The sequence below is a fragment of the Eulemur rufifrons genome, chromosome 16 (genome assembly GCF_041146395.1).
Source record: "Eulemur rufifrons isolate Redbay chromosome 16, OSU_ERuf_1, whole genome shotgun sequence".
NCBI classification, from domain to species: domain Eukaryota; kingdom Metazoa; phylum Chordata; class Mammalia; order Primates; family Lemuridae; genus Eulemur; species Eulemur rufifrons.
Window position 1 is genome coordinate 557227 of NC_090998.1, and position 25402 is coordinate 582628.

General features: G+C 55.4%; 2 protein-coding genes across 2 annotated transcripts in view; one reads left to right on the forward strand and one right to left on the reverse strand.

Moving 5' to 3' along the window:
• B4GALNT3 (beta-1,4-N-acetyl-galactosaminyltransferase 3) overlaps positions 1-2640 on the forward strand; it is an 85388-nt gene extending 82748 nt beyond the window's left edge. The window contains exons 18-20 of the mRNA XM_069490831.1: positions 5-158; positions 714-840; positions 2532-2640. Coding sequence (XP_069346932.1) covers positions 5-158; positions 714-840; positions 2532-2640 — 390 coding nt within the window. The remainder of the gene's footprint in view (positions 1-4; positions 159-713; positions 841-2531) is intronic.
• Positions 2641-4987: 2347 nt separating this feature from the next.
• NINJ2 (ninjurin 2) overlaps positions 4988-25402 on the reverse strand; it is a 69142-nt gene continuing 48727 nt past the window's right edge. Inside the window, exons 2-4 of the mRNA XM_069490959.1 lie at positions 6427-6658; positions 5767-5951; positions 4988-5326 (exon numbers count right to left, since the gene is read on the reverse strand). Of these exons, the coding sequence (XP_069347060.1) occupies positions 5785-5951; positions 6427-6658 (399 nt within the window). The 3' untranslated portion in view covers positions 4988-5326; positions 5767-5784. The remainder of the gene's footprint in view (positions 5327-5766; positions 5952-6426; positions 6659-25402) is intronic.

Sequence of the window (25402 nt, forward strand, 5' to 3'; positions counted from 1 at the left end):
GCAGGACCCGCACAGCATCATCTTTCTCTGCGACCTCCACATCCACTTCCCAGCGGGAGTCGTTGACGCCATCCGGAAGCACTGTGTGGAGGGCAAAATGGCCTTCGCCCCCATGGTGATGCGGCTGCATTGTGGGGCCACCCCCCAGTGGCCTGAGGGTGAGCCCTGCCCCAGACCAGAGCTGGAAACAGCCATGTCTATTTGTGTCAGCGTCTCCCCCCTTTCCTGTGGCCTCTGCTCCCCTGGGCGGTTGACCAGAGAGGGCCCCGGGGGCTGTGCCGGCGGCCCCCGCAGCAGGCGCAGCAGCAAACTTTCCTGCCCCAGCTTCCCTTCATCCCTCCGTCAGACGCCCCCGGAGCCTTTCCTGCGTGCCAGCTGCCGTGCCCCAGAGAGGAGGGGAAGGTGGAGAGATAGGACGGGTAAACTGACGCTCAGCTGTGCCTTCAGGGCTGCTGTTGTCGGATCCTGTTTGTGGGGCTGTCGTCAGCCCGTGGCCACCACCTGGCATGACTGCTGCCTTTGCTGAACCCTGAGCCTTAGCTAGGGGACTGCCCCTGAAACAGGCGAGAGACTTGACAGCTAAGACAGCTTTCAGCCTCCGTCACCCCCGGCCCCGGCTTTCAGAAGAGGCTCTGGGACCCCGGCCCAGCAGCCATCTTCGTTCCTCCCCCGGCCACTGGCTCGTCTCCCTGGAGCCTCTCGTCTGTCTGCAGGCTACTGGGAGGTGAATGGGTTTGGGCTGCTCGGCATCTACAAGTCAGACCTGGACAAGATCGGGGGCATGAACACCAAGGAGTTCCGAGACCGCTGGGGCGGGGAAGACTGGGAGCTGCTGGACAGGTGACTGGGATGAGGAGGGCACCAGGGACACCTGCTGGAATTCCTCCCCCAGGTGCCCCGGGGAGGGACCAGGGCTGGAGCCGCCTGGCTGTGCTCCTTGGCTGCAGATTCCCGACACAGGGGTGGGAAGCTCTCCAATTGCCTACCCCGAGAGACTCAGTTTCTCTGTCTGTTAGAGGGGATGATATTCCCTCCGTCTGTGTCACCGGGCTCGCGTCCTTGGTAAACCATCAGAGGAAAAGCAAAAATCGCTGCGCTGTGCATCTGTGAAGGATAATGTTCTCAGCACCAGGCAAGGCGCCGTAGAAGCTGAGCGCGTTCTCCCTGGCGGCTGACAGCTGCCCCCGAACAGCTGCCTAAAGCAGGACACTGTGGGCGTGCACAGTGGAGACACAGGCAGAGGGTCAGGAAAAACGCTGGGGCCAGCAAAAGACAGTGTGGACCATTAAAGGGCAGCAGGACATCCAGGAGGTGTGGGTCCCCGAAGCCAGGCGACAGGGAGGCTTGGGGAGGAGGGAAGTGGGCGGTGGTCTGCACGCCTCAGGGGAGGAGCTGTGGGCTCAGCAGGTGGTGAGGGAGGGCGTGTGAGCAGTGACACAGGGCACAGGGCGGGGAGTGGGGGTGCGGGGCTGGGGAGGGAGTGGAGGCCGTGTCTGGAGGCCTCTGTCACGAAGTGTGCCGCCCCGGCAAGAGGAAGGGAAGAGGGTGAGACCTTGAGGTTTGAGCTTCGGGGGAGGGAGCAAAGGCGGCAGGGGGGCAAGAAAGGGTGAAATTGCTGGAACAGTGTTCAGGGAGGGGGGAAGGGTGCTGGGGGAGGGGCCTTGATGAGAAGTCCTGAGGCCAGGGTAGGTGCTCTGGGTGTCTGGCAGGTAGGTGACTCACAAATGTGACCTTGTTAATTCCTCCCCAAACCTCAGCAAGGCAGGTCTAGTTATCTCCATTGTCCAGATGAGAAAATTGAGTCTTGAAGAGAAGTTAGTAACTTGCCCCAAATCTCACTCACTAAAGTGTCGGAGGCTTAAAAACTAGGTCTGTGCATGTTTTTCCCCTTTGAGGGAAGAAGGAAAAGGAAGAGGACAAGACTAAGAGGACTTAAGGGGAAGGGGGAGTGAGGGGACCTGCACAGGGACTTCGGTCTCACCGGGCAAGGTGGGGCTCCCGGAGGGGACGGAGCCATGATCTGGGACGCCCGGTCCAGCAGGCCCCGTGGTCTTGGTGCTGGGCTTTGCCCTCGGCACGGTCTCCAGCAAGCCCCTGACCCTCCTGCCTCCTCGAGGCCTGGGGCGTGTCTGCGGCGGCCCTCTGCCTCCCTGGGGACAGTGACGGCCCCGGTGTGCTGAGCGCCAGGGACTGGGCACGCACTGTGTGCCTGCAGCTGTGCTGGGCGCTTGGCATCTGTCAGCCTAGTCTTCACACGCCTCGTGTGTGCGCAATGTATGTGCTCTGCTAGTACACACGATTGTGTGTCGTCCACAATCCTCTGATTTTATACACATAGACACGCGTGTGTGTAACTGCCGTCCTCCTCCCGGAGACAGCAGGCAGGAAGGAAGGGGTGACCGGCCTGGCCATGGGCCCGGACGCACACCCCGCTGCCCCGCCCGTTGGTGGCGAGGGCGCAGGAGGGAGGCGGTCTGCTGGGGGTGCGGTCGGGCCTGGGCCTGCTCACGGCCCATTCCCCGCTCCTGCAGGATCCTCCAAGCAGGCCTGGAAGTGGAACGTCTCTCCCTCAGGAATTTCTTCCATCACTTCCATTCCAAGCGAGGCATGTGGAACCGCCGCCAAATGAAGACGCTGTAACCCCTAGGGTGGCCCGTGGACCGCCCACCTCCTGCCCCCTGGTGCGCAGTGGCCCTGCTTGCTGCTGGGGAGGGAGGGGAGCAGGGCGATGGCCGGGCCCCATGGGGCCTCAGGGCCAACACCCCGTCCCCTGGGCGGGCTCCTGTCCCCTCCTGGGCCTCTGGAAGGGAGGGCCTTGGGGGAGAAGGCAGGAGGGGCCGCTGGCTCAGCCGACACGGGAGCAGCCCCCGAGGAGAGGCCTGCTCCAGCAGTGCCACGAGGCTGCGTGCCAGCGTCCCCCGGCTCACAAGGAGTGCTGGTCGTGAACCGGACACTCTTCTGTCAGACATATTTTATTGGGAGGGGTTATTTTTTTTTTAACTGAAAACGAAAACTGCTGTGCAGACGCAGCATCAGCTGCGAGAGGGGTGAAGTTGTGCTCTGAGGAACTGTCTCCACTGGCAGACCTCGGACCCCCTCCTGTGCAGAGGTGCATCCCGTGGGCCACGTCCCCCTGAGGGCTGGCGCCACGTGGAGCAGGCTCGTGCCTTCCACAGACATGCGCATCTCTCCTGGTAGCCACCCAACAGCTGGCCACCGACTAGGGCATTAACCTCCCCCCGAAGACAGTGCTCACTTCAGCCCAGAGGCAGGACTGGCACGTGTCCCTGGTGCGAGAGGAAGGTCGGGAGACGGGGAGCTGGCGGGGCTTGGGCTCGCCATTCCCCGCGTTGGGCACGGAGGCCGTGCCCTTTTCCGCCCAGCTCGCCCGTGGGGCGGGGCTCTGGAGAGGACGGAAAGGAGGGGAGAGAGGACAGAGGACGGGACGCACGTGTCAGCTTCCCTCAGCCGAGTAGCAGGGCAGGGGCCGAGCAGAGAGGGGTGGAAAGTGAGGTGGAAGACGTGTGTCCCCCCAGTCCAGCTCCCCTGCAGACTCACCCCTGTGCGAGGAGAGCCCTGGGCACCCTGCCTGGAGCGCAAGAGGAGGAGGGTGTCCGTGAACCCTGGACTGGGGGCCGGGGCAGGGGAGGAAGGTGGCCGGGGAGCAGTTTGGGGAGGTGAGGACATCACCCTGGGATGGCATCCACAGGTGGGAGGGAGCAGGGGCAGGAGGCACTGAAAGGCGAAACACTTTCAGGGAAAACAGCCCTTGGCCTTCTTAGCCTCCAGCCACCCTTCCTGTCACCTGATGGTCACCTACTTCTCTTGCACTAACGATCCCCCGGTGCTTTAACGGCTGGGGATTTTTCTACTGCTGCTGCTGCCTCGGCTGCTGCTGTGAATTCACCAGTGGTGCATTGGACGGCTGGGTCTTGGACATTGAACATCCAGATTCTGTTCGGGGGGTGACACAGGGCTCCTGCTATGGGGAAGGGCTCGTGGAAGTTGTGCCGGGGACCAGGGGACCAGTCAGCTGAGCCCACACTCCAGACTGCGACAGTCCGAATCCCAGCATTTGGAGCCACAGGGTCTACCCGGTGGGCTCTGCGCTCACCAAGAGCATAAGCTTGGCAGACGAGAGGATGGAGCCCATGGAGAACCTTCTGGGGATCCGGGAGAATCCGTCTCCCTCTACAGAATCAGGAAGGACGAAGACTTTGCAATTAATAGGTCATGGCTCATGAACGCCATATCTGCTCCTGGCTATAGCTTTTTCTGGTCCCCCCCCTCAGGCCTCCTGCCCCCTGGCAAGGGCCGTGGGGAGCCAGCTGGGGCTGCAGTTGGCTAGCCGGGCTGCCAGGCTTCTTGCTGGGGCCATGGAGGGCTGAGACCGCCTGTGCAGCCTTCCTGCTTCACTTCTGACGACTAGGAGCCTGCCTGGCCTTCCCACCCTGCCCAGCACCCCCTCTGTCCCTGGTCAGTGCCTTGTGTTTGATGTTTTGTTACCTCTACACCATCTGCCTTAAGGGGAAGGGCCTGACGCGGCCCCTACTCTGCAGGGAAATGCTTTGGGCCCGGGGAGGGAGTGTGATGTGGTGGGGGGGGTTAAATATAGCATCTTCTTAGGAAAAAAAAAAGGTTCCTGCGTTTTCCTGTTGCCCATTCATGGTGGGAGAGGGTTGGGCTGGTTGCGCGTGTACACGTCCACCCAGAGCTGACTCATCTACAATGAGGGGAGCAGGTGCTAATGAGCCCGAGGCCCCTGCAGCCCAGGGAGTTGACTCAGCAGAACCCACAGGAGAGGGAGTGATTTAAAAGCCACCTCACCCTCCAGGCCTGGGGTTTGCTCCTTGCCGCCCTCTCCAGGACACAGGTGGGAAGGGCATCCGGGGACCAGCTTGGATGTTTGAGCCTTTGGCACTGAAGACAAAAAGATTGACTCAGAGTGGATGTGCAGAAACCTTTATAGACAGAAGTCAGCCGATTATATAGGCAGGGAAAACAGGCCGGGAGCAGAGGGAAGGAGTGGGTGGAGTCAGAACCAGAGTCCCTAAGCAGGGCAGGCTTGGCCTTGGGCAGACACGTCTTGGGTTCAGGAGATGGTATCAGGGAGGAGAGGTCAGTGATAGCTGAGTCTGAGCTCAGGACTGTGGGCCAAGATGGAATTCACCTAGAGCAGTAACAAAATCACATCTCAATTCAGGGGCTGTGGGTCGGGAGCAGGGACATCTACGTTGCCCTCTGAGGAGCTCTCGGGCTGTGGGAAGTGCCCACGAGCCTGGCAGATCAGGGAGGAAGGTGGCAGAAGCAGTTCCAGACCCAGCACCTGTAGGGGAGGCAGAGAAGAGGCCGTGAGGAGGGCAGGCCACACCAGGGCTGCCCAGGCTGCAGCGTGCACACGATGCTCCTGCGTCTTAGGGAAATGCCCGTGCCGGCTCAGCAGGTCTGGAGTGGAGCCGGATTCCGCATCTTGCAGGCGCCCAGGTCGTTCTGTAGATGCTGCTGGACCGTGATCTGAATAGCAAGGACTGCTAGACAGTGCCAAGGAGACGTCCCACACCTCCATCGTCCCCATCGCCAGGGGCAGAGCCACCACTAACCACATGGCGTCCCAGCCCATCCCAGGCTGTGGAATCAGCCTAAGAACCGAAGCAGAGCGCCATTTCCAGGGCAAGCTCTAAGACCCCGTCCTTGGTGGCGCCATAGGCCTTCAAGGGACCTGTCTCCTACCCCAAACCCTCAGGGGCCTCCCACTTCCCTCCTCACCTGGGTCCCAGACTGGTTTCAAAGTAGATTCCTCGAGGCCCTGACAGCCAGGAACGCTGACTTATGTGCCCCGAAGGCCGTAATGAAAATGTTGATGACCACCGTGAGGAAGACCAAGGTGGTGGCAGCATTGTTGAGCTGGTTTAGTCGCCACTGTTTTTCTACCTCATTCAGGTTCACCCGCGCTGTGAGGAAGGGGGCGTGGGAGGAGAGGGTCAGGGTGGGGGCCACGGCCTGGGGCTCCCCTCATGACACCTGCCAGAGTTTGCAGAGAGTCTGGCCCTTCAGAGACCCACGCAGCAGCTGTCAAGGGAGGGGGTCGTCACTGGGCTGAAATGCCTCTGCCCCCGCTCGCCTGTGCGTGGGGCACCCACAGGGTGCTTCGTCCAGTGGGGACTGGGGCGCTCGGACTGGGTCTAAGGAGAGTGGAGATGAGTGCTTCCCAGAAAGGCCGTAAGGGACTCTGCCACGAGTTAGTGGGGACAGTCATTCAGCGGGGCTGTGGGCTCAGGAAGACAGGACCGGGTGTCTGCCCTCGCTGTCTTTGTGGGTGCGGAGGGCTAACGGCGTCAGCGCACAGCCCGTGCAGATGCGGCGACATAGGGAGGCACTCGGGGCTTTGCCGGGGCCTAAAGCCTGTCTCTGGGCCGGGCTCCTCACCGATGACCACCAGGAGGACGCCGATGACCACCTGCAGGAGCAGAGAGATGCTGATGAGGGTGACGAGGGTGGCGTAGTAGTGAGAGGACGGCCCCTGCTCCAGCACCACCTTCAGCCGCATGGCATTGGACATGAAGAGAGCCACGTCCAGCATGCTCTCAGCCACACTCTTCTTGGTGGCGTAATGGTTCAGGTTGATGGGCTGGTTCCCCCTGGGGCTGGCGTTCCCGGGCTGGATGGGAGAGAGCACAGGCTGACCTGGGAGGCTCTGGAAGGGAAGCAGTTGAGAGACGGGAAAAGAGGAGAGAGGTTTTAACACTCTTCCCAAACCAGCTGGGAAGCTAAGGACAAATGACGCCCTTCTCATTGCATGGCCTGAAAAAGTAAAGGGCCGGACTAGAAAAGCAGGAAGGACCTTGGAGCTCCGAAGCGATGTGTGCTGTGACTGATGTTTCACGGAGGGCCCCTCGCTCACACCTTCGCACATCCCACTGAGGAACGGGGGGAGGTTCTCATTTTAGTCACCGTTTTACCTGGGACAGGCCGTGGCTATGGGCTTTCTTTTCCTCTGAGAGGAAAGCACCCAAGAAGACAATAGAAGGAGGTTTGGGGCTTGGGCGAAGTAGCAAAAGACACCTCTTCTTTTGGAGCAACGCAGTCCGAGGCAGAGTGCACAGCCCTGCTCAGGTACATGCGCCGCCAGACACGGGCTGTCAGGATACGCGTATCTAGGTATGCACATGTGCATGCGTGTATACACACAGTGATGCATACTAGTTAAACACTCTCAATTTAATTGTTTTACTTATTTTTTGGCTAGGATTTATTGAAGCATAATTTACATTTGATTTGGGGGTATAAAATAAATCTCTTATTCTCGAGAAGCCACTAACTCCAAAAGATGGAATGGCAATACAGGGCATATGGTATAGGCCTCTGGGTTGGGCCAAGAAATTCAAACTGGGTGCTTCAGGCAATCTGCTGTCACTCAAGAGCACTTGGGAGGTGAATTTCGCAGCGGTGCTTGCAATCGTCTGGGCCAGGAGGCACCAGAAGCAGGGAGACTCACTTAAAAGTTATGGTCTTGATTTAGGGTTAGGGTGACAGGGAACTGAAGTGGAGTGGTGGTGAGAAAGGAAAGGAAGGGAGGACTCTGAAAGATGCTACCTACTGGAGGTGGGGAAGCTGACCCAGCAGATCTGCACAACAGGACAGATGTCAGGAGACAGACGGATAGATTGGTGGCTGGGTGGATGGGTCAGTGGGTGGATGGATGGATGGATGGATGGGTGGGTGGATGGATGGATGGGTGGATGGATGGATGGATGAATGGATGGATAAGCAGGTGGATGGGTGGATGGGTGGTGGATGGATGGATAGGCGGGTAGATGGGTGGATGGATGGATGAATGGATAAGCAAGTGGATGGGTGGATGGATGGATGGATATGTGGGTGGATAGGTGGATGGACAGATGGATGGATGTATGCATGGATGGATAAGCAGGTGAATGGGTGGATGGGTGGATGGATGGATAGGCAGGTGGATGGGTGGATGGACAGGTGGATGGATGGATGGATGGATAGGCAGGTGGATGGGTGGATGGATGTGTCAGTGGGTGGATGGATGGGGCAGGTCTGAAATGTTCCTTGTACTAATGTGAGCACAGCAAGTCACTGTACTTCTCTGTACAGGTACAGAGGCCTGTTGAGAGGGGAGAGAAGCCCATCTTATCAGAACCTGTAGAGTCCAAGTGCCCTTAATATGTCCTGAAAAGCAGTGGTTTCCAAACTGTCTTGATAATGTAATCCCAATATTAAAAACTGTTTTGGGCCGAGTGTGGTGGTTCACATCTGTAATCCTAGCACTCTGAGAGGCTGAGGCAGGAGGATCACTTAAGGTCAGGAGTTGGCCAGGCACGGTGGCTCACGCCTGTAATCCTAGCACTCTGGGAGGTCAAGGCGGGTGGATCACTCAAAGTCAGGAGTTCGAGACCAGCCTGAGCAAGAGCGAGACCCCGTCTATACTAAAAAAATAGAAAGAAATTATCTGGCCAACTAATATATATATAGAAAAAAAAAAATTAGCCGGGCATGGTGGCGCATGCCTGTAGTCCCAGCTACCCGGGAGGCTGAGGCAGGAGGATCGCTTGAGCCCAGGAGTTTGAGGTTGCTGTGAGCTAGGCTGATGCCATGACACTCACTCTAGCCCGGGCAACAAAGCAAGACTCTGTCTCAAAAAAAAGGAATTAAGGTCAGGAATTTGAGACCAGCCTGAGCAAGATCGAGACCCCGTCTCTACTAAAAATAGAAAAATTAGCTGGGCATGATGGAGCACACCTGGAGTCCCAGCTACTCGGGAGGCTGAGGCAGGACGATTGCTTGAGCCCAAGAGTGTGAGGTTGCAGTGAGTTATGATGATGCCACTGCACTCTACCAGGGGTGACAGAGTGAGAGTCTGTCTCAAACAAAAAAATAAAATAAAAACAATAAAAAATGTTTTTGACCACGCATCCCTAATATATGTACATTCTTCCATTATAACTTATATACATATTTTGTTGCACTAATATATATATATTATAAAACATCAAAAGTAAAAATATTTGAAAGAATTACCTAAACATGAATATAAACAGAGGTTTATTATAATTTTCTTATATCCCAAAAAAATGGTTTTGAGCACGCTTATTTGGAGACCCCAAATCTAACTCACAAGCCTGCTGCAGACTGGACCAAACCTCACCTAGGCCAGCAGAACTGGCCTTTGTCCCCCAGGCCTTCTCTAACATTTGCCTTCAAAGCTCACTCAGCCCAAAGTCTCCACCCTCCTCCTGTCACCTGCATTCCACACTCCTGGCCCCTTGCTCCCTTGGCCAGGAGGATACACACGTGCATCTACAGGCAGGCAGGCGCGGGGTCTTGCGTGCTACCAAAGAGCGCAGACCCTGAAAGACAGAACCAGCTCCAGTAGTGTGTGTCCCTTGGGCCCCTGCGTCTCTGTGGACCATCACTGCAGGCTCCAAGCACAAAGAAGTGGCTCTTTCACTCCAAGGCACACTTTCCTCCAGGCTATCAGCTTTCCACACAGGGCATTTCCCTGTGCCTGGGCTGCCCATGATCCAAATTCCGTGTGTGTGCAGGTTCAGCAGGCTGGGACTCACAGAGGGCAATTAAGGGGTGTGCACTTTGGCCAGCGGAGCAGTTTGTACACTTGCCCCTGGGAGGTGAGAATGGAGATCAGAGGGTGCCAGTCGTGCCACACAGATCGGGTACGCACACCAGACAGTGCCAGGCCCCAAGGCTGAATAAGGCACAGTCACTACCCCTCCCGCAGGTCCCTGGGGAACACTGACCCCTTGGGCTGCTGGCCACTCGAGTTAGGCCCCGGCCACAAGTTATTTTTCACAGCCACCAAAATCACACTGGGGCCCGGAGCCTAGAGAAGAAGGAAACTGGTCTGCAGGCATCAAAGGCACGGAATGCTCCGTCTCTCCCTGTGTGCCTTCATGCTCATCTCCCAGGACTGGGGTTCAGCCTGTGCTGGGGTGGCCTGTGAGGCTGGAGGAGTCGGGGCAGGAGTCTGGCTGAGGACCTGTGCAGACTTGCCAGACCACACACGGCGTTCAGAGCCTTTGGAGATGTGGTCGAAGCAAGGCTGGCTTGTCTGGGTCCCGCTGTCCAGGTACGTTAGGGCCAGGGCTCCCAGGGCCAACACCACAGGACGGCTATAACCTGTGGTCCTAGTCCATTTGGTGACGATTTGTGCTAGGTCACTGGGAGCATTCCTTAGGCTGTGCCCACTCCTCCTGTCCCCACCCCATCCTCTAGCCTGTCCAGTAGCTACAATCTTTGCACAGTCTCCTCCTTCCAGACCCAGCTCTCAGCTCAATGTCGGATAAACAGCTCCAGCTTCCAAGGAGACTCCTTCTCTGGAAATTTGCATATTAATAGTGAACAAAACCTTAAACTCAAACCACTAGCGGTGTGTTTTGAGCATTAACCTAATCGTGGGGGTGGGGTAGGTGTGGACGGAAGGGGTGAGTATGGTACTGGGAGAACGCAGAGACCTTCCCAGTCCTCTAGGGAAAGCGTTTCTGTAGGTTTTAACAGAGCGGGTGGCTCTGTTCGGTGGGGCGAAGGGTCAGTTTCAGAGGCTATGGGATCCGCAGGCCTCGTCCTTGCCTGTCGGACGCAGGGCCTGCCTTCACCTGGACGTGCGCGGACCGCCTTCAGCCGGGGGTGCTCCTTGGGGTCTGCGCGGCGGGGCCCGCGGGCGCCTTCCCCAGGGCGTCCGCACGGTGGCGCGCGCCCAAGCGGCGGCCGGCTGGAGGCTTCTCCCGGGCTCCGGGCTCCGAGGCTGCGGGTGGCTTCTTCCCGGAGCCCACGCACGGGCCGGGGCTAGCGTGAGACCCGCGGGGCTCGGGACGGGAGCCCGCTTCGCGAGCCTGCACAGGCCGAGCCAGACCACCGAACACGGGTGTCAAGCGTGGCGAGGGGACAACAGAGGGACGCCGCGGCTCGGCCCAGCCCGCGGCCGGGGGTGGTGCGGGGGGCGTGCGAGGGGCTCCCTCCGGTAGCGGCTGTGAAAGCGGAGGAAGGGTTTCCTGAATCCTCTGGGCCAGCCAGGGCAGCCCTGCTCAGAGGCAGAGGGATGAGCGAAATGACCTGAGCGCTCTCCCTTATGGTTTGAGGGCTGGATTAGGTAGGCCCCCAAACCCTGCAGGATGCCACCCTTTTCTGCCACGCCCATAGACTGGGAGCAGCTCCCCAGGGGCCAGGATGACGTCGCAGTGTGGCCGCGCCTGCAGCCTCGGAGGAGCTGGCCCTTTAAGGCCCGACCCAGGAAGGTCGGGAACAACGGCCCGGCCGTGGGCTGGACGGGAGCAGAGCCACCCCGTGAGTCACTCGCGTGTCACCAAGCACTCTCCCTCGCCGCCCTCCGCCTGCCCAGCCCCGGGCCCTCCCCAGCCGCAGCCGGCTGTGCCCGCTCGCTCCCGGGCCCTTTCCTGGCGCTCCTCTGGGCTCCGGGCCCAGCTCGGGCCCTGCGCTCGGCACTCTGGCGCTCAGTTCCAATCTATAAAGCTCCGGAGGAGCGGTGGCTATGGAGAGACTATGACACTTTGTTCCTCTGTAGACGGAAGGACAGAACTCCAAACTGTTCCCATTGCCCCCCCAGTCTGAGATCGGGGCCCAATGACCCTAGTCTGAGGGCTCATTCTACCCCACCCCACTTGCTCCTCCACTCTCACCCAAGGACAGCAGGAGACGGACCCTGAGACACCTCCTTGGGCTCCCAGAGCCCTGTTCAGAGCGCGCACACCCTCAGGAAAGGCAGCCCGGAAAAGCCCTGCCAACCAACCACACCCGGACAGATGAGAATTTGGGTGCTATGAAGCTGCAGGGGGGTTCGGGGAGGTGGGTGTGGGTCCAGAATTTGTTCTGGAACACCCTGGGTGGCTCCGGGCAGCAGGGGGCATGGGCTTGGCGATGGAGGGTGATGCAAGAGCGTGGGGACATCATAGACCCATTGCATCCTTTCCCAGTTTGCCCCAGTCCCAGGCCTGCCCCTCTGCTTCCAGCTCAGACTTCCCTGTCCCCAGGCCTCTTGCCAGTCCCAGCTCCCAAGGCTGGTGTACGTATGTTCCATCCCTTGAAGTCAAGGACTGCTCCATTGTTCTGCCAGACAATTATTTATCCCTTAATTTTTGTTGGACTGTATTTTTGTTTCTTTATAAAACATAAGTTGGGTAGGAAAGGAATGCCTCCTCTAACAGAAAAGCAAACACCTTTTTTCATTGTTTATTGACATTATGGTCAGTGGGGACCACGAGCTCCAACAGATTATTCTGCCCTTTCTTGGAAGCAAGATTGCAGGGGTGTTCTCCCAGAGGGTCACGGAGGTTGGGTTAGTAACTGGACCTGGAGCCTGCGGCGGGCGGTGCGTGCCGTGGGGAAGGGGGGGGGGGCACCCAGGGTCAAGTTCTGGCTGTGCCACAAGCTAGACAGTGCCCTTCCCTGGGCTCCTTTTCTTATCTGTGCGATTGAGGGAGTGGGAACAAACAGTGTCTTGGGCCCTTCCCAGCACAGAGTGATCTAGGAACGGGGAAGCCCTCCCCTCTGAGTGGAGAGCCTCAGAGGCTGAGGACGGTCCCTGGGAGAGGCAGAGGTTGGCAGCTGTGGGGCCAGGCCCAGGGACAGAGCCAGTGAGTCACTCTGCCCCAGGCCGCTCCAGGGCATTGGTGACCCTGCAGTGAGTCATTCCTGTCAGCCCTGAGAAAAGCCATATGGCAGTCTTCCTGGGTACCAGCTCAAACTCAGGGCTGCAAACAAAAGAGGCTCAGAGGAACAGTGGCCTGTGGCCCTTCAGTTGGTCCCAAAATGACTGACGACCCAGGGAAGCCACCTGGAAGGGAGAGGGTGGGGGGACAGGCTTTTGGCAAGCTGATTTCCCACAGTGGGAAAGGGCAGATCCCAGCCCAGGAAGAATGATTTGTTCAAATGAATGGATCTGGGTGACCTATTATGCCAATCAGCTTTTAATTAGGTGTCTAAGGTCCCTAATCTTTTGTCAGAATTCAGTTGGGAAGGGCGCCTGGGTCTGTCCTACTGTGAGCACGTGTAGTAGGCTCTCAGAACACTGAAACGATGGCAGGTCCTACTTCCAGAGCACATGCCGTGTGCCTGACACATCCTTAAGCACAGGACACAAGTCATCTTATCTCACCCTCCCAGCAGCCCTGTGAAGCAGCCGAGGGCATCGTTACCATACTTGAGAAAGTGGAGGCTCAGCGAGCCTAAGGAACTTGCCCAAGACCACAAAGCACAGTTTTTACCCCAACGCTGTGTGCCAGAGCCTGTAATTTTAACCCCTGCTCTACCACCCGCCACCAGAAGTTGAAGACATACTCCCTACTCCAAGGAGTTTAGGATCTAAAGATAAACATGTGTGGCCCAAGACTAAGAAGACAATTAAATAGTCCCATAGAGGGACAGACACGCACTTGCTAAGAGGAGGTACAACCCTGCCTCAGTGGAACTCGCCCAAGGCCTTCCTGAGTGCAGCGGGGCTGTCTCCGAGCCTGCCCTGCTGTGGCAGAAGGGGGACTGGGCCCAGAGACAAAGGCTTTGCAAACTGCTAAGAGGGGACCAAGGTGGCTGGGAGAATAGGTTAGTAGGGACTTTTAACTGTACCTTTTGGTTTTGAACCATATGAATGTTTGAACTATCTTAAAAAAATAAATTCCAAACAAAAACAAATGTGCACCCTGCTATGGTGTGAATGTGTCCTCTAAAGTTAATGGGTTGGAAGTGCAACCCCTGCAACAGTGCTGGGAGGCGGGCGCCTCAAGCCGTGATGAGGTCGTGAGGGCTCTGCCCTCCTCGATGGGTTAATGCCATCATCATGGCGGTGGGTTCGTTACTGAGGGAGTGGGTCCCTGATAAAAAGGACGGGTCCAGCCCCTTCCCCTCTGTCGTCTGTGCGTGCTCGCTCGCCCTCCATCCTCCACCATGGGATGACGCGGCACAAAGGTGCTCGCCAGATGCCAGTGCCATGTTCTTGGGCTTCACAGCCTCCAGAACTATGCGCCAAATCAACTTCTGTTGTTCATAGATCACCCAGTCTCAGGTCTTCTGTTACAGCAACACAGAATGGACTGAGACAGACCCCCAAAAGGCCAGTGGTTAAAATAAAGCTGAATTGATAACTTCATCTCACCCAGACCTTAGCTTTTCCTTCTGTGAAGCAGGAATAATATCTCTGTTTAGCACAAAGCGCTGTTAGAAAGATCAATAAGGTAATGTGGGTGAGTGTGCTCTGAAAGCTGTAAAGTATAAAACAGATACGAGGCGAGAGGGAAATGTCTCCCGTCAGGATCATATGCCCACCTGTGTGCCCAGAGGCATTTCAGATAATGTGTTCTGACTCAGGGCCTGTCCCAGCCCCGACTTCGGGCACCGTTTATCTTCCTAGCAACTCCCAGGGTCGCACCTCTGTCCTTGCTCCCAGCACTCACCTTCAAGCTGCACCAGACGCTCAGGGAGGGAGATGCACACACAAGCCAGCCTACAGTGGGTCTCTGGGTCTCCCATGTGGCCCCCACCCACCTCTCTAACCTGGTGGAGATACAGCTCCTCCTCCCACCGCCGGGAGGGGACAGAGAGCTGACGCTTGTTAAGGCGCTGCCTGTGCCTGGCTACTCCCTGCTCTCTGAACACACCCCAGCTTTCGCAGCCTGCTTGTTCTGCTCCAGGACTAAAGGCCTTTCTTTCTTCCCTGTGCTCTCCGGAGGGAAGCCTCCCCTCTCTCTGGACCCTGTCCCCAAGTGCACCCCACCCAGGCCCTGTTTGAAAGAAGGCTGCCTGCTGCCTCGCCTGTGCTGGCCTTGAGCGCTGTCCAGACCTCCTAGATGGCTCCTTCTACTGCCTGCTTTAGCGCATGGACTCCATCTTCCATGTCCCCGGGTCCCCATGTTGCCCAGCTCAGCACCTTGCCCACCTTAGGTGCACAATGAAGAATGATAGCATTACATTTTTTATTTGAAAGAGTTATTCCAATGAGTTGTTTGTTTGTTTGTTTTTAAAGGCAAAAAAAGAATCTTTCAAGGTGGGGTTTTAGGCACAGGCTTCTGGGTGGGGAGAGTGGTGTTTTGGCAATGAATCTTTGCCTTTAAAACAAACCCTCCTGCCCAGGAAGAGCCCTTCCTTCCCTGGATCCCGCCCCTGCAGCCTTTGGGTGGTGGCAGTCCTGCAAGGAGCTTCAGGGAATGAATGACTAGGCTGGAAGTTGACACTGGTCTTCAGGCCAAAACTTGCAGAAGCCCAGACCCCTGCGGCCTCCTGTCTGGGGCAGGCCGCGTGCAGGCCCTCTGACTGCAGCTGTCCCCGTGCCAAGGGCAGTAATCTCCCCCTTAAAAACCAACAGTCTCTAATCCACTTCGGGGTGGGGTGACTTTTGCGTGCTGTTTCAGTAATAATACCCAACTGGCCAAGAAATCGCCTCTGAGCCCTGGGCGCAGTCTCGCTGAAAGGCTCCAGCCCCTGCCCTGGGCTTGGGACTCAGTCTGCCCCACAGCTGGGGCGGAGGACACGGGTGGCCCCGGGAGCCCTGCAGGGCCTCCGCCGTCCACCAGGGGCGCCAGGCGGAGGGCGGCCGGCCGGGACCCAGCGCGGGCCCGCGGAGCGCGGCGGCGGGGCGTGCGCGGGGCCGGGCGCGGGGCGTGCGCGGGGCCGGGCGCGGGGCGAGCGCGGCGGCGGGGCGTGCGCGGGGCCGGGCGCGGGGCCGGGCGCGGGGCCGGGCGCGGGAAGGCGCGGGAGCGGCGCGGAAGCAGCAAGGGCAGCCGCCTGGGGCGTGCTGCCCTTTCTCGGGGAGCGGGTTCTACCTCCCCTGCAAGAGGTCACTTTGTCAGTGGCTTTCAGGAAAGATCGCTGTCGCAGGGAGGTCCGAAGTTAATCATGGAGTCAGCACACAGAAATTTCCGAGGCGTTGACTCGCGTTTTCTCAACATCCACTCTAACGAGCACGTTCTGAACCGGCGCCCAGCTCTGGGGTCCCGGGCCCATCTGGCACTTGCTCTAGCCCCACTTTGGGGCTGTCGGACGCATCCCCAGGCCCTCCCAGCTCACCTCTGCTGACTGTGATTCTACTTATCCTTCCAGTGCCAACAAAATGTGCTAAAATTTAAACAATCATAATCAAATAATGATAATGCTCTGTGCCAGGCACAACTCCACGACATGGGCATTAGTACAGATGGTCCTTGACTTTCACACTATTGCAAGCACCACACGTGGCTAGAAACTGTATTTCCGTGCCCATCCAACCATTCTCTTTTTCACTTTAAGTTACAGTATTCAATAAATTATATGAGATAGTCAGCAGTTTATTAAAAAACAGGCTTTGCCCAGCTGTCAGCTAATGTAAGTGTCTGAGCATGTTGAGGGTAGGCGAGGCTAAGCTCTGATGTTCATTAGGGTAGGTGTAGTAAACGCATTTTTGACTTATGATGATATTTTCAACTTATGATGGGCTTATTGGGATGTAGCCCCATCGTAAGTCGGGAAGCATCTGTAGTCCTATTTTACGAGTGAAGAAATTGAAGCTTAATGCACCCAAAGTCACCAGATACTAAGGGATGGCCCCCGTGTCAAAATCCTAAGCCAGTGATTCTCAAAATGTGGTCCTTGAAGCTGCAGCAGCAGCACCTGAGACCTTACTCGAAATGCAAATTCTCAGGTTCTGCTCCAGACCTACTGGATCAGGAACTGGGGGCAGAGCCCAGCAAATCTATGTTTTAACAAGCCATTCAGGCAATTCCGATAAAGATCAAGTTTGAGGACAACGGTCTATCCCATGCTGCCTAACTGCAGTAGTTGTCTATGCGTACCTTCTTCTAGCTCTGTGCTAGACACTGTCATGTTGATTTTGTCATTGAATTCTCTTAACAACACTTATTTTACAGATGAGAAAAATCAAGGCTCAGAACAATTCAGTAATTTTGCCCGTGATCACCCAGGTTTTAAGTACTAGAGCTGGGATTTGAACCCAGACGGGCTCTGGAGCCTGAATCCGTAACCGCTACACCGTAACAGCCCTGGAAGCACAGGCTGTGTAACCCCCAACAGGTGGGGAGGAGGCTAAAGTACTTACAGGTCACGTATCTAGATTGTTCCAGGGAATAGGGAATAAACCAGATCCATCTTTCACACCAGCAGCCCTGGGCTCCGGCGCCCCTGTCTGCTCCTCAGGGGCCTGTTTACGGAGGGCTGATACTGTCATTCCTAGATCCCTTTCCTGTCTCCCCTCAGAAACACTACGGAGCCTCTCTTAATTTTTGTTGAACCTTAGATTTTGTGGCAGAACCTAAATCCCTGTAGGAAACCTAAACTCAGGTAAGTAAAAAGGACTTTCAGAACAACTCATCATAAAGCAAAATACCAACATTCCACATGATGGTGTATACGAGTTTTGAATGTCCCCATTAGATTATATGTTTCCAAAAGGCAAGAAATCCTTGCTTGGCATTTCAGGCAATTAGAATAAGAAGAATAAGAGTTGAGCTGTAGTCTCTGGCTACAATCCAGGAGAGAAGACCTCACGGGGTAGATCATGTCTCACAATGAGATGGGAAAAAGGGAAGGTGCTGATCCCGCCCCACCCAGCCCTGCACAGAGCCTGCCAAGATTCCTGCTGAGTGCAGTTCAACAAAATGTTTCCAGCTCCTCTCGTGCGCTGGGCATCTAGGATGCAACAAAGATCCCTGCCCTCCCTACAGCCCTGTTCTCCTAATCCCCCGAAACGGAAAGGCTTAGCAGAGAATAAAGGGTATGAAGGGGGAAGCCAGGAGATAAAAAGCCTTTTGCGATCCCACCCGAGTGGATAAGCTTCATGGGAAGAAAGGGCTTTGTCTTGTCTATGGCTCTGTCCCACAGCCTAGCACTTAGCCTGCCATGCTGAATGAATGAAGGAGTGAACGAATGATGCATTTGTCACTCATTCAGAAGGGGCTTACAAGGCAGGGCCATGGCAAGCTGAGCTCCATGAAACTCTTACAAGCCCTCTGGAATGCCAGTGAGTGTCTTTCACGGACACCTGCATTCCTGACTCCCCAGCACCTTCAGCATACGTGTGCGCACGTGTGTGTGTGTGTGTGTGTGTGTGCGCATGTGTGTGTCTACGGTCCCTGTGGTCAGCAGAACACTGCGTCCTGGCCAAGGCCGAGATGCTGTTCCTTTCACTGGAAGAAGCCCAGCTGCAGCTCCAGGGACAGATGAGACCAAGAAAGAGAAGCCCCTGGAGCACTGAGTCCCAGGGATCAAAGCCAGGGTGGAAACAGCCCTCAAAGGGTCCCTCCCGATTGCTTGGCCAGCCCTGAGTCAGCTGCCCCCACCAGCTGCAGCCCCAGGATGCCTGCCTCCCCCCTCCGGCCCTGGCAGGTCCCGCCTGGGTCCACACACAGTGGCTCCCCTTTCCTTCCTCGAGATACGCATGTGGCCGTGAGGTGCAAAAACACGGTCTCCGAGCCCCAACCTCTGCACCCTGAGCAGCAGCTCTGATGCAGCGGGCCAGGTCTGCGGAAACGAAGGCTGAATGAACAAGTGGGTGGCTGGCAAGTGCCCGGAGTCGGGCCCCTTTGGGCCCACTTGCCATCTCCTCCCTCGGGGACCTCTGGAAAGTCATGCAACTTCATGGCTTCTCAGCTTGCTCAAGGGTAAACGAGGGTATCCCTCCCCTCCTCCCCTCCCCTTCTTCGTCTCTTGGTGAGAAACTAGTATCTGGCCTCCTCTGTACAAATGAAAAAGGGACTAGCCACTGCCCAACTCAGCAAAACCCTCAGCAAAATGTCTGCGTAAATCCTGAGCCACATCAGAGCCAGACCCCAAGGCGTTCTCAGAACTAGATTCACTGTGGAGGCCTGGCTCCAGCATCCTCCCAAATCTACCGCCTCTCTTTTTTTTTTTTTTTTTTTTTTGAGACAGAGTCTTGCTCTGTTGCCCAGGCTAGAGTGCCATGGTATCAGCCTAGCTCACAGCAACCTCCAACTCCTGGGCTCAAGCAATCCTCCTGCCTCACCCTCCTGAGTAGCTGGGACTACAGGCACGCGCCACCATGCCCGGCTGATTTTTTCTGTATATTTTTAGTTGTCCAGCTAATTTCTTTCTATTTTTTTAGTAGAGACGGGGTCTCGCTCTTGCTCAGGCTGGTCTCGAACTCCTGAGCTCAAACGATCCACCTGCCTCGGCCTCCCAGAGTGCTAGGATTACAGGCGTGAGCCACTGCCCCCGGCTGCCTCTCTTTTAATCCCTGCGTTTACCCAGCCCTTACCACATTTCAGGCACTCTTCCAGGTGTTTCCTACACGTTGTTTCGTGACTTCTCACGGAAGCCCAGTGAGGGCAAACATAGGCTCACAGAGATTAGGTAACTTGCCCAGGGTTGCAGAGTTAGGAGGTGAGGGTCAAGGTTGGAACCCAGCTCTGTCTGAGGCCAGCGCCCAGACTCCTGAGTTACTCTGCCGGTGGCTCTTTAGCTGCTCTTCTCTTGCAGCCATCCTGGGGCCAGAGCCGTGGGCCAGTCCTTCCTCTAGTGCCCAATACAGCGTCTGGCCAATGCGCAGGAATGAATGAATGAATGAATGATGCAGGCATGCATGCCAGTCCTGCCTTAGCGGCTGGCCTGGATCCTGGCTGGAAGGACACTTTCGACAGCCCAGGCAATGCCTCAGGGCAACGAGGCAGTTGTCACTGCTGCATTCTCACCCTCTTTCTAAAAATACAAACAAGCATGAGCCCTCCAAGGCCACCAAACATATATCCAGTTGCTCTCTGGGGTCAGTCCCTTATTCCCCGATCCTGCCACCTGGCACCCGCTGCCTCGGGGCCTCCTGCCTAACAGCTGACCCATCATCCCTGCGACTGTTTACTGCCAGGCAAAGTCCAGTTCTGCAGGGGTGGGGACTCCCGAGCAGCCAGGCCCGGCCCAGCCCAGCCTCACCCATGCTGAGCTGTGGTTACCAGGACAGTTTGGGGGTCTTCACCCTGAAGCCCAATCCAAGCAAACCCTTCTTTTTCGCTGGGACTCCATTTCCACAGCCGTGGCAGGAGTGTGAGCCTGGTTTGGGGATGAGACACGCAGGCGTGGAGTAGGACCTGGCACCACCCCCTGCTAGCTGCATGGCTGGGACCACTGTTAGCGACTTAAAAACGGGGGTGGTAGGATCATAAAACAGAGATGGTATTGTCCTATTTTTAAAGATATATACTTGGTACATGTGCTGCCTAAGCGAGCACAAAGGTATATATTTTTATGCATAGATAAATCTGACAGGATATGAGCTAAAATATTAACAGCGTCATCTCTAAGCAACAAGAAATGAAGTATTCTTTTCTTTTTTGCTTTTTCTGTTGTTTTAATTTTTCCTTGATGAAAATTTTTTTTACTTTACATAAGCAATGAAAAAAAGTTACTTAACCACCATATAATTAGTTTTTTTGGTTTTCTTTTTTTGAGGTAGGGTCTTGCTTGTTACCCGGGCTAGAGTACAGTGGTGTCCTCACAGCTCACTGCAGCCTCAAACTTCTGGCTTCAAGCAAGCCTCCTGCCTCAGCCTCCCGAGTAGCTGGGACTACAGGTGTGCACCATCACGCCCGGCTAATTTTTAAATTTTTTGTAGAGACGGTGCCTTGATATTGCCTAGGCTGGCCTCAAAATCCTGGCCTCAAGTGATCCTTCCACCTCGGCCCCCCAAAGCTCTGGGATTACAGGCATAAGCCATGTCGCCCAGCCCATATAGTCATAATTGGTATTTAAGTCTTTGTCTTGACTCACAGGACCATTTGAGAATATTTATCAAAGTGACCTGCAAACTGTGAAGTTCTTTGCAAGTGTAAAGTGTTCTTACTATGATTTTCCCCACGAGCATTCTGGAACCACAGGAATGGGCGGAGAGTGGTTTCCTTCCGACCCCACACCAGGAACCCTGTAACTGCACAGCACACCCTGGACTCCAGCGCCAGTTCCGCCCTCCCCAGACAGGGGAAGCAATGGTGGGCGGCGTGAAGCCTTGACAGAGCAAGGGCACAGCCACTCGATCATATCACACCCTGGCCTGCTCTGGGGACGAATCAGCAGCATTGACTGAGCGCCTACTGTGTGCAGGGCCCTGTACTCTGTTCAGAGAAGATAGCTCTGTTTGCTTTCCAGCCAATCAACAAATATTTATTGCGCATCTGTCTACTTTGGGCAAGTCAGAGTGCAGAGGGCATGGCACAGAGATGAATCATTCAGATGGGGCGTTTGTGATTAATCACAGGAAACGGTGCCAGGTGAGAGAGAGCAACAGGGCTGGAAGCAGGAGCGCCTCCATCTCGGGAGCTCAGAGGAGACTCTGTGGTCTCACTGCCATCTCAGCTGGGTCTTGAAGGACAAGAAGGAGGCTTCAGGGTGTTCTTCCTCTGATGATTACAGAATCCTTGCCTTGGGAACCAATACCTTAATGGGGGAAACCGGTAAACATGCCGGTAAAACGTTTCCAAATGGTTATGAACATGACCCCCCAAATCTACAGGGGCTAGTACAAAACGAACATATGGAGTCCCTTGTTCAAATTAATTAAGCACTTTAGGATGGCAACAGCAGAATGTTAGACTGAGTTCAGGGCCCTTCTCGGTGCTGGGCGGGCCCTGTGAAGCCAGCCCAGCCTGCTCGGAAGAGCAGAGAGGAGGATTAGAGATTTCTCATTGCCAGGAGGACTGCAGGCCCTGGGCCGCCCATGACGGCTTCACTGTTTGAGTCCTGGGTCAAGGTTGGCCTCCAGAAAGCAACATCACCTAGCCACCTCTGGTTCGGTACTTAACTCCTCCCTTGGGTGGCCGGTGCAGGGTTCTGCCTCTCTCAGATAACGGTGTCAACAAGGCCGGAGGCTTTTACCTCTTCTCTCAAGAGCTGGGATCGGGCAGCAGCAGGGAACACGACTCCGACACTGTCCGCGGTAGAAGCGGTGAGCGTTGCTTCTCCCTGGGAAGTGCCGGCTCACTTCAAGGCGTTCAGCTTCAAACTGCAGGCACTGTCATCTGCCAGCAAGGCGTCCTTTCAGCCCTGTGTCAAACCTTCTCGTTTTACAAATGGGGAGACTGAGAACCAGTGGGGGTAACGGACCTGTCCAAGATCACACAACTAGGCAGTGCTGAACCCAGAACACAAGGGTCCATAACTCGTTCGAGGGCCCCTTCCCTCACAGCCAGGGGCCTTTCTGTGCCCTATGACTGGACCGTAGGGACCAAGGTGTGGGGCTGTCTCTGCAGCGATCTTCACCTCCAGAACCACTGCTGCCCACTGGAGGACGCCATGCATGGGGCTCTAGTGGTGTGTAGAGGAGTTGCAGTTTGGATGAAAGATGCTCACCTGCCCCAGCTGCAAGCCTTTAGCTGTGCGCAGATGGTAGAACTGCTTGGATAAGAGACACCCATACCACTGTCTGGGACAAACAAAGCCAAAGGGAAAGAGAGGTGTCTGGGGGCAGTTTCTCATCCTGCTACAAACCGCCGTCAGAGGAAGAGGCTCAGCCCTTCCTGTGGAGTGCCTCTGATGGGTTCCGTGGGATCAGAGTGGAGTCCTGATCCGGGGCAACGCAGGGACTAGGGACCGTCCGGAGTCCAGAGCCAGCACTGGGCGGCAAACGCGGAGGTCTGCATCCAGGGCGAAGCTGCTCCCTGCAGCAAGCGGGCTCCCGCTCCTCGGGGAATACAGATGTGCTGAGCCCACAGTGAAGCCCCCTAGGCAGAAATAATTCCTGTTCAATTAGCAGCAGAAAGTGCTCCAAGGGTGTCAGATGTTCCTTGCACGGCACAGACTGTTCGCACATGCGCCGTCTCAGAACTGGCGCGGCTGCCTGACGAAGCTGAGGCCGCACTTTAAGGATGAGAACTTTCTCGAGGCTATCTGAATAGTTAATCCAGAACTGGGATGTTTTCCCAGTCTGGGTCCGATGCTCGGTGATCTGGCCTCTGACCGCTCCCTGTCTCACCGCCGCCCGGTGCTGCGCCTCTCCAGGCAGGTGGGCGAGGGATCTGGCCCGTGGCGGCGTGTAAGGCGCACTTGTAGAGTCCTAGTTGAACATCCTGTCCCCACGGGTTGGAATGCCCTCCGGGCCCCTCCCTGCCATCCACCCAGTGAGCCCCTCCTTCCATTGTGAATGCTATTTCCACCATGGGGCCATGGATGCCACCCTCCATCTGGTGACTAGTCTGTTCTCTTGGCACCCTACAAACTCCTTCAGGGCAGGAACCTTGGCATGGGGCTGGCACTCACTGACACGCAGTAGTTGCTTAGTCTCTGAAGGGATGACCTTCCCAGGCCCACTCTTCAGACATGAAACTACAGCCACTGCAGTCCCCAGACCAGCATGCCACCCAGGCAGCCTTGCCAGTCCTTGCACCTGATGTGGACATAGGTAGGCCTCTCCTTGAAAAAACATCCGAGTATGTGGAAAGCTGAATTAATTCATAAGATGGGAAGGAGGGGAAGGGAGGAGGAGCCACATTGCAAATGGATTCCCCAGAGCCTCCCTTAAACCGGCGCACCCTTTGTGAGTATTTTGCTAACGTGGGAATGAGGAAAACCTCTATAAGCACGACACAAAATCCAGAAGCCATAAAGGATCTATAAGTTGGACTGCATAAAAATTAAAACTATTGGAATGCAACATACCAACAATGATAATCGCATATGCCCTACGGTGCTCATTTCACGCCACACGCTATGCTGAAGCCGTATGTGTGTTAACTCACTTCCTTCTCATAACAATCCCCTGAGACAAGTGCTGTTTCTTGTTCCTCACCTCGTAGCTAGGGACCGTGAGGTGGAGAGACTAGCTGTGGCCATTCAGCTGGCGAGCTAGTGAGCAAGCCGGGCTACCCGGCAGCCTGCCTTCAGCTGCACTCGAGCCGGTGCCTAGGCTGCCGCAGACGGTGTCGGTGGTGAAAAAGACGAACGTGAGAAATATGGCAGGAACAGGACAAAGGACTGATTTCCCGGTTATGTGGAGAGGACTTAAAAGTGTGCCCAGTAGAAAAGGGGAATATGAAAAAACAAGCCCCTGGGGAAGCATCACACGTGTATTCACACGTGTATATCCTGCTACACTGGCAAGGATTTAAGAGACCCACTCAGTGTTGGTGAAGATGTGGCTAAACAAGCACTTTCACATACTTGGTAGGAATGGAAATGACGACCAATGGACCAAAATCGCTACAATTTTCTTTTGAGGACAATTTGGCAATTATCTATTAAAATTTAAAATATTCTAGCCAGGCATGGTGGCTCATATCTGTAATCCCAGCACTCTGGGAGGCTGAGGCAGGAGGATTGCTCAAGGCCAGGAGTTCAAGACTAGCTTGGCCAACATAGTTAGATCTTGTCTTTACAAACATTTTTTAAAAATTAGCCGAGTGTGGTGCTGTGTGCCTGTAGTCCCAGCAACTCGGGAGGCTGAGATAGGAGGATCATCCGACCCAGGAGTTAGAGGCTGCAGTGAGCTATGATGGTGCCACTGCACTCCAGCCTGGGTGACAGAGCAAGACCTTATCCATTTACCTAATAAGCCCACTTCTAGGAATTTCTCCCATAGGAAATGCTCCCCAAAGTGCAAAAATACAAAATATTCACTGCTCATTGCTGGGAAGGCAAAAAATTGGAAATGACCCAAATTGTAATCAGTGGTGTGTTGGCCAAATAAATTGGGCTCCACACACACAATGAAATACTACATATGTCTTAAAAAAGGACAGGGTACATCCTTATGCATAGATATGGGAAGATATCTAAAATGTATTTAGTAGGGGAAAAGTCATTAAGAATGTGATAAGAGGCCGGGCGCGGTGGCTCACGCCTGTAATCCTAGCACTCTGGGAGGCCGAGGTGGGCGGATCGTTTGAGCTCAGGAGTTCGAGACCAGCCTGAGCAAGAGCGAGACCCCATCTCTACTAAAAATAGAAAGAAATTATATGGACAGCTAAAAATATATATAGAAAAAATTAGCCGGGCATGGTGGTGCATGCCTGTAGTCCCAGCTACTTGGGAGGCTGAGATGGGAGGATCGCTTGAGCTCAGGAGTTTGAGGTTGCTGTGAGCTAGGCTGACGCCACGGCACTCACTCTAGCCTGGGCAACAGAGTGAGACTGTCTCAAAAAAAAAAAAAAAGAAAAAAAAAAGAATGTGATAAGAGCCTATATTGGTAAAAACGAAACAAATTAATATATTTAGAATATCTATTCTAAAGGCAACTATGGGGGAATTTATATCACACTACAGACCTCCCTTTCTAAGTTATGTATTTTTGACAACTAACACATCATACTTTTATAGTTAGAGAAAAATATGATACAACTAAAATTAATTATATGATAAACAAATGAAGAGTAAAACCCACCCTTCCGTGTTGATTCGGTCCGCTACAAGCGGTGGTGCGCATGCGTCCTGA